The sequence below is a fragment of the Grammomys surdaster genome, unplaced genomic scaffold, assembly GCF_004785775.1.
Source record: "Grammomys surdaster isolate TR1022 unplaced genomic scaffold, NIH_TR_1.0 204, whole genome shotgun sequence".
Lineage (NCBI taxonomy): Eukaryota > Metazoa > Chordata > Mammalia > Rodentia > Muridae > Grammomys > Grammomys surdaster.
The window spans coordinates 1,965,001-1,971,934 of NW_021604649.1; the positions used below are offsets into that span (position 1 = coordinate 1,965,001).

The 6,934-nt window shown below is 43.7% G+C and overlaps 1 protein-coding gene across 2 annotated transcripts; it reads left to right on the top strand.

The window, feature by feature from the left end:
* The first annotated feature begins 210 nt into the window (after positions 1-210).
* Positions 211-5,893, top strand: LOC114624071 (protein SSXA1-like). 2 transcript variants are annotated; one of them, XM_028770839.1, is made up of 6 exons: positions 211-321; positions 696-810; positions 1,074-1,163; positions 2,085-2,134; positions 2,490-2,565; positions 5,781-5,893. In XM_028770839.1, the coding sequence occupies exons 1-6, from the start codon at positions 217-219 to the stop codon at positions 5,891-5,893; spliced, it is 549 nt and encodes a 182-aa protein (XP_028626672.1). In that variant the 5' UTR covers positions 211-216. The 2 variants fall into 2 exon arrangements, with proteins under 2 accessions (XP_028626672.1, XP_028626673.1); XM_028770840.1 differs by lacking the exons at positions 2,085-2,134; positions 2,490-2,565.
* Positions 5,894-6,934: the final 1,041 nt, after the last annotated feature.

Genomic DNA, 6,934 nt, shown 5'->3' on the forward strand with positions numbered 1-6,934 from the left:
AGAAGCTTGACCCACTCTCAAAGACTCACGATGCTTTCGTATATGCTCATCTTAGAATCCAACTGATTCCTAACCACTAACTCTCCCATAGACTTATTAAGGATGATTTTTTTGGGGTGAAAAGGAGCACAAGAAAATTTCAGGTACTGACTGTTACTGTCTATTTGCAACTCCTTCCTTCACAGGTCATTTTGTTTTGAGCCTGAAGAAGACAAGATGATGTCTTTTCAAAATCACAATGATCCCGCTGACATGAAAACAGTGAGTTCCTGTGCAAAGATCCCCGTGGATGTGTTTTATGAACCAAAGAATATATGCAAGGTGAGGTCTCCAGGCAGTGGGTGGACAGAAGCAGCTGAGTGACCAAAGATCACTGTAGAATGACTTATCGGAAAGTGGAAATCAGAGGCACTTGAGACAAGGACTACAGTGTCCACTGGACCTCCATAAGTCTCAGGAGTTCTCTCCATGCACAGATGCTCTGAGGAGAACAAACGAGCAGCATTGAGCATTTCTAGTGGCTGGGAAAAGGCTGGTACTCACATCTCTCACTCGACCCTCACATTTCCCAGGATCGATTATCTTGATTCTCTGGGTGGAGCACTAAGGTCCTCCAATACAGAGGGCATTCTGGGATGAATGGCACATACATCTAGCAGAACAGTTGCCAGAATTAACATTTCCTTCTTTTCTAGGCCTTCCAGGATATTTCTGCATACTTTTCAGATGAAGAGTGGGGAAAGCTGACCAAATGGCAAAAAAGTGCCTACGTGTATATGAAGAGAAACTATGTCCGAATGACTGGCCTAGGTAACAGGAAATCTGGGTTCAGAGCAGCTTGGGGGTTTCCAGTTTGTTATGCCACATCTTCTCAACACGCAGCAGGGCCCTCTCCCATGATACCTTTCTTTACGGAGAAATGTCTACCTTGTGCACGGCTGACAGCATAGACCATAGGCAATAGGGCTCAGGCCTCTTGTGGGTCCTAAGATCTGTGCTGTACCCCAGATCCTAGCAGGCATTTCCCCTCTTTGTGCTGTCTGTTAAAAAACAAGCACTTTGCTTCCTTCTAGGGGTCACAGTGAACCAACCAGTTTTCATGCGTTGCAAGGAGCTGGCCAAGCGATCCCTGGTCGAATGTATTGAAATTCATGATAGTGAAGGTGAGTGACTAGGGAGGGCTGTGAAAGAGCCCCTTCTCAGTCAAGATGCCTGGTAAGGTCACAGGCAGCTCTGCTCTTCTTCAAATCAGGGCTGTGTGGAAAACATTCTGAGGATTATGTAGAAGATCCTGTCATATAAAATTCTAAAACCTTATTGTGTACATTATTCTGGATAATAAGTAAATGGCCAATGTGTAGCACCTTCAAAGACAGTCAGAATGTCCTATGTCCTACTAGCTTGTGATTCCCCAGGAAAGTAGGCCAGGTTGTACAAGCTCCTACAAGCATTTTACTTGATCTAAACTCTGGGTCTGAAAATTATGCACAGTATTTGGGAATAAAGGAGAATTATCACACTAGGTAGCCCTCCAAAGCACTGAGCTCAATAACCTATCCTTCCTCACACAGGTAACACCAGATTGTTCAAATCATTTCATGTGTTAAGTACATTTTTTCATTATTCTACATCGGAAAGTTTAGACAGTTCAAAATTTTCCTGAAATCAATGTACTATTAAGAGGCAGAAAAAATATACTGGGACAGGATGAGGCCGTGATGAGGCTTAGCTGACACCTCTTAAACAATCAGAAAGAGACGTCTAGCCGGGCAGTGGTGGCGCACGCCTTTAATCCCAGCACTTGGGAGGTAGAGACAGGCGGATTTCTGAGTTCGAGGCCAGCCTGGTCTACAGAGTTGTAAGATAGCCAGGGCTATACAGAGAAACCCTGTCTAGACCCCCCCCAAAAGGAGACTTCTAAAAGGACACCTGTCATTAGTCAGGTGAAAGAGAGCCAGGCTCCACCAGCTCCTCCTCCATAAGTGGGCTCACTCTCCACTCTAGCCTTCCCGAAAGCAGCAGGATTCTGAGCCTTTGCAATCTTTACTAACAAACAAAACCTTCTTATTTGTCACTCTCTGTAGATGAATGCTCTGGCAGAGCTTGTGGCGTGACCCAGAGGAAACGGATGAAGGTGAGTATCACCTCTTTCTGTAGGAGTGCACCCTGTTTGTCCCTCAGTTCATGTCCACATTGTTGAGGATAGTTTTCTTTTTGGTGGCGGATAAGTACATAAATATATATTTGATACTTAAAGTGTAAATTTTAATGTGAAGCTTCACATGCTGTATCAAATGCCAATTGTAACTATATGGAAAGTCATTGAATCTTTGGGTCTGATTAGTTTTGGTGTGTGATGCTTTTATTTATTTGCCAGGTCCTGTCCTAAATATTATCCAGCAAATTAGAACACCCTAAATCAAGTAGCAGAAATGCCTCCTGTAGATTGCTATTTGCCAAAATGCCTTATCTCTGATTCTCTTTTAAAGCTGGCATCGGTGACAATAAGTATTCATAACATCAAAGGAAGACTTGCCTCTGGAGAGAACGGTTCCAATGTGGCAGGTTGGCTGCAATCTGATTCCTAGTCCTTAACATAATGTATTGATTTTCAATGTGGTATTTATTTAATTCTTTGAGGCTTTTATATAATGTATTTTAATCGTATTCACACATGCCCCATCCTTTCATCTAATGAATATAAAACATCTTTCCTAGCTGTTTTTCTCCCAACATTCATATCTTTTATTATTATTATTATTATTATTATTATTATTTTTAAAAAAAACCCAAGAAGGAGACTTCTAGCCAGGCAATTTGTGCTATTTACGTACTGTGGGATGTACGGTTGACCTACCAAGGGCCATACTCTTAAAGAAAACTGACTCTCCCTCCCATAAAAGCCACCCACTGTTAAGAGCTCCTCACAGAGGCTGACAGCACAGGAGTTCCTACTCACTCCGTGCTAGAGTGCTGGCAGGCTTGATCTTGTGCAGGTTTCATGGGAGCAAAGACTCCTACTGTGTGTTCATGAATTTAACAACTGTGTCATGTCCCTCAAACACTACATTGCTCTGGTCCGAATGTCTTCTGCCTCTTAAAATCTTTCGATCCCCGCTTCTGGGATGGAACTAGAGCTTGGGAGGAAGGTATGTGACGTATGTTTGATGTTTAGCTGGGCAATCCATAGACACTTACTTTGCGCAGTCTAACCAGATGGGAGTTTCTGCATTAGCCACCACTCACTGATACTTCTCTGATGCTTTCTGAGAGCTCGCTTACCTATGGGTAGAGACATACGAATTTAGAAGACAGTTTGTACCACATTCATTTAGCAAAATCATAGTAATGGGTTTTCCTGTGGGGACTGTGCAACCACAAGTTCTTAGTTGGACTTGCAGTACCTTACCTGTTTCTTTAATTAGAGCATTTTAATAATTAGAGTACTGATAATGAGAATTGCCACAACTGTGCTAAATTATTGGCCAAAGAGCAGTTCCACTAGCTCACTAATCTGTACCCAAACTACTGAAGGGCAGTCATGTCTTCTTTTGTTTCTGAAGCCCAGGTGATGCTTCTGTTAGTACTCTCCCACGGAGTCTGTGCATTCTTTCATCCTGACACTCACTTTCTACTTAGGCATCGCCAGCTGGCTTCTGCTCTGTGAAGGGCTCATGCACTCGTCTCACTAGAAATGACAGGACTTTCATGGTGTGCCCCTTCCACTATGATCAACTTTAGGACATATCTATACCTGAGAACTGTCTGCCTCACAGCCCCAAGTCAGAGGAACCTTCAGAAGCACCTGACTTTTTATGAAATGGGGGTTTCCAGAGTTGCAGGGTCCAGTCTAGTGTAGAGAGAGTTCTGGGAGCTGAGATTAGTGGGCAGTGAGGACACACTTAAGGACTGAACACGTGAAGAGATCCTGACACAAGTATGTAGGTACTCACTATTACCTGACAGGCCAGTTCTGGAGGATCTGACACAGTGCTTCCTCCACAGGCGTACCCACATACATGCTCCACATACACAGAGACATACACAGAAATAAAAATGTAAATATGCAATAAAAGGCAATGAATTCTGCTTCTGAGCTCAGAAACAATGTTCTTATAGTTGCACATATAGACCCTCTCATGCATGACTCAGGAAGTTGAATGAATGATAGCTCAGGATTGGTGACCATCAACTTGTCTTGTTGCAAGCAAGCCTGGTACCTGTGACACCTTGCCCAATTGCACCTGAGGTGTTCTCACCAGCATCTTGTGTGATACCACCTCTGGCACGAGGTTCTTTGATACCTAGATCACTATGTCTCCTTTCTCTCTTCCCCGTCCCCTGCTGCGTTCCTCTGCACACCCCGTCATGGTGCATGTAGTACTGTCTCCTTCATCCTAGTCACCCTTCACTTCCTGTCCACGGATGCACCGCCAGCTTCCGTGTGCAGCCTTGCATTTATTTAATACCTGCCTTTCCCAGAGCCTGTGGGTTCCTCCAGCGCTTTTCTTTGCCTAGTCTTCTCTGCTCCACACTCGTAATTACATCTCTTCTGCTTGCGCAAATGACAGTCTATTAAGAATATAAAGGCAAACATTGTAGCCCTGGAAACACGGCTGGCTTAGGCCAGTCCTTTCCCATTTAAACATCCGTGTTCGTTTTTATTTAGTTACAAAAAGTGAAATACTTTGTCAAGTGTGATTAAAATGTTATGAAAATCCTTTAAAAAACACCTGCAAATACTCAAGCCCTTCAACATTCTGCCACGGAAGGAGGGGTTCACCAGGCTCTGCCCCTCTCAGAGGTTGTGAAGGCACTTGCCAGCTGCCAGACGGAAAGGCCAATAAGGCCCAATGTACATATAAGTAAGCCTAATTAAACTCACCGGGTCTCACTAATACCAACCAAGAGGAAATAACAGGGAATCTAGGGGTAGGGAAGAAGGGCATTGGTGTGACTCAAGAGAGTAATTACGTGTACACATGATCAAGATGCATGATATATGCACAAAATGTCACAATGGAATGGAACGACATATATAACTAATATATGCTAATATAACCTTTAGAACAATACATGAGAAGACACTTAACCTCTAAGACAATACAGAAATGCTACTGACATCCTGAACAAGAGCTTCAGTGTTTAAAAACCACTGAAGAAGGCAGTACGTGGAGGAATAACCCAACATGTGTTCCAGGAGCACTAGGCTCAGACTCAGAGACACCAGCACACCCAAGAGAAAGCACATGCTTTGGGGACAGACAATAGGGTGGCGTTGGATGAGAGGAAAGCATGGGAGAAACAATGCTCTGGTTTCCCTGGCATGTTTTAGGTGCTTGGCATAGGTTCTGAAAATCCCAGGCCTTTCTGGGTGAGGATCTCACCTAGTACCAGTTCAGATGTTAGAATGGGTCTACATAATCATAATTTGACTTCTTTTTCTTCTTCTGAAAACCATGTGACACTGGAAAAGTCTTTTACATGCTCTGAAGTTAACTCTGAAATCCATATAATATAAGTGAGTGGTCACTGGGTCCTCCTTCTAATGGAGGATAAGATAGGAAATCTATATCAGGGGATGGGGAGAGGGACCAGACAGTACACTGGGCGGTATAACCCAAACTGGCTTTTGGTCTATACTGCTGGATGGCTGACATCTCAGTCTTTGTGAGCCAGCAGATGTAAAGGCCCATGGATTCTTCGGAGGGACAAGCTTTTCTGATGAGAAAAGGCCCTAAATGACCTAGCTCTCATGCACTAACTTCTCCACATTTCAGGATCGGGTACCATTCATGTAAGCCCTTGGCTTCACCGGCTGCGAGAGAGGAAGACTCGAGTGATATATGAAGAGATTAGTGATTCTGAAACTGATGATGATGATTATTATTGAATTTGTAAGTAGTCCTCTGACACATCTTGTAATGCCCAGAACACACACATTTCCTATGTGGTATTGGACCCTACCCAATCATCCACTTCTAGTCCTTTGGGGTGCAACACTGAACTGGAAGTGATATGCCATGTTTCCTTTACTCCATTGGTGCGTAGTTTGGAGACGTTCCCTAGCCAGGATGCTATGGGCTTCTAAATTCCAGGTTAACACTCAAATTATAGGCCATATCTTCCTCTGGCTAAAGAATTCAAAGACAAGGTGAGGCATCCCCTGTGCTCTAGCAGAGGGTTTGCTTGTGGCGCAGAGGCTCTGAAGCTGAGTGGAAGGAAAGCATGTAGGCTGTGAAGGACAGGAGGAAACAGAGCGGTGAGGAGGTGGTGGCAACTCACTAACATTTCTCTTCCTTCTCTTTCTTGTCTCAACCACAGAGAGTCGAAATAAGCCCATGGTGGAAGAAGGATGTAGTGGGAATTCAGGATCACATAGCTACAGCTTTGAAAGACTAAATATCAGCGATATATATACACATACATATTTATTTATTTATTTATAAAAATTTACTAGAGTTCTGAGTTAAGCACGTGTCAAGTGTTTGTTCTCTTAGTAATTTTGCAGGATGTGTCAAACACTGTGTTAGGAATCTTTTTACTTCATGCCAAACATTTCCTATTATTATTGTCACTGTGCTGAGCTCCACAAGGATTGCTCTTTCTGTGCCAGACACTTGTTAAGCATAGATATTGCTGTATGGCAAGCATCTGGTCAGCACTGGGGTAGTACATGGTAAGCACTCTGGTAGTGTTATCTTACTGTGTGGCCACCACTCTGGTAGAATACCAAGGTTTCAAGCAGGCTCGATGGCTCAGTGATGAAGGATCCTGCTGCCAGACCAGTCGACTTGAGTTCAATCCTGAAGACCTACACGGTGGACAGACAGAACTGGCTTCCTGACAGTGTCTTCTGATATTCACAATTGAATGCATGTGTGCATACACACACACACACACACACACACACACACACACACACACACACACA

Excerpts from the sequence above, each read along its gene's own strand:
- LOC114624071 (XM_028770839.1), top strand. The coding sequence starts at position 217 with ATGATGTCTTTTCAAAATCACAATGATCCCGCTGACATGAAAACAGTG. Across the intron at positions 322-695 it reads AACCAAAGAATATATGCAAG|GCCTTCCAGGATATTTCTGC; the intron begins GTGAGGTCTCCA and ends CTTCTTTTCTAG. Across the intron at positions 1,164-2,084 it reads TGAAATTCATGATAGTGAAG|ATGAATGCTCTGGCAGAGCT; the intron begins GTGAGTGACTAG and ends CACTCTCTGTAG.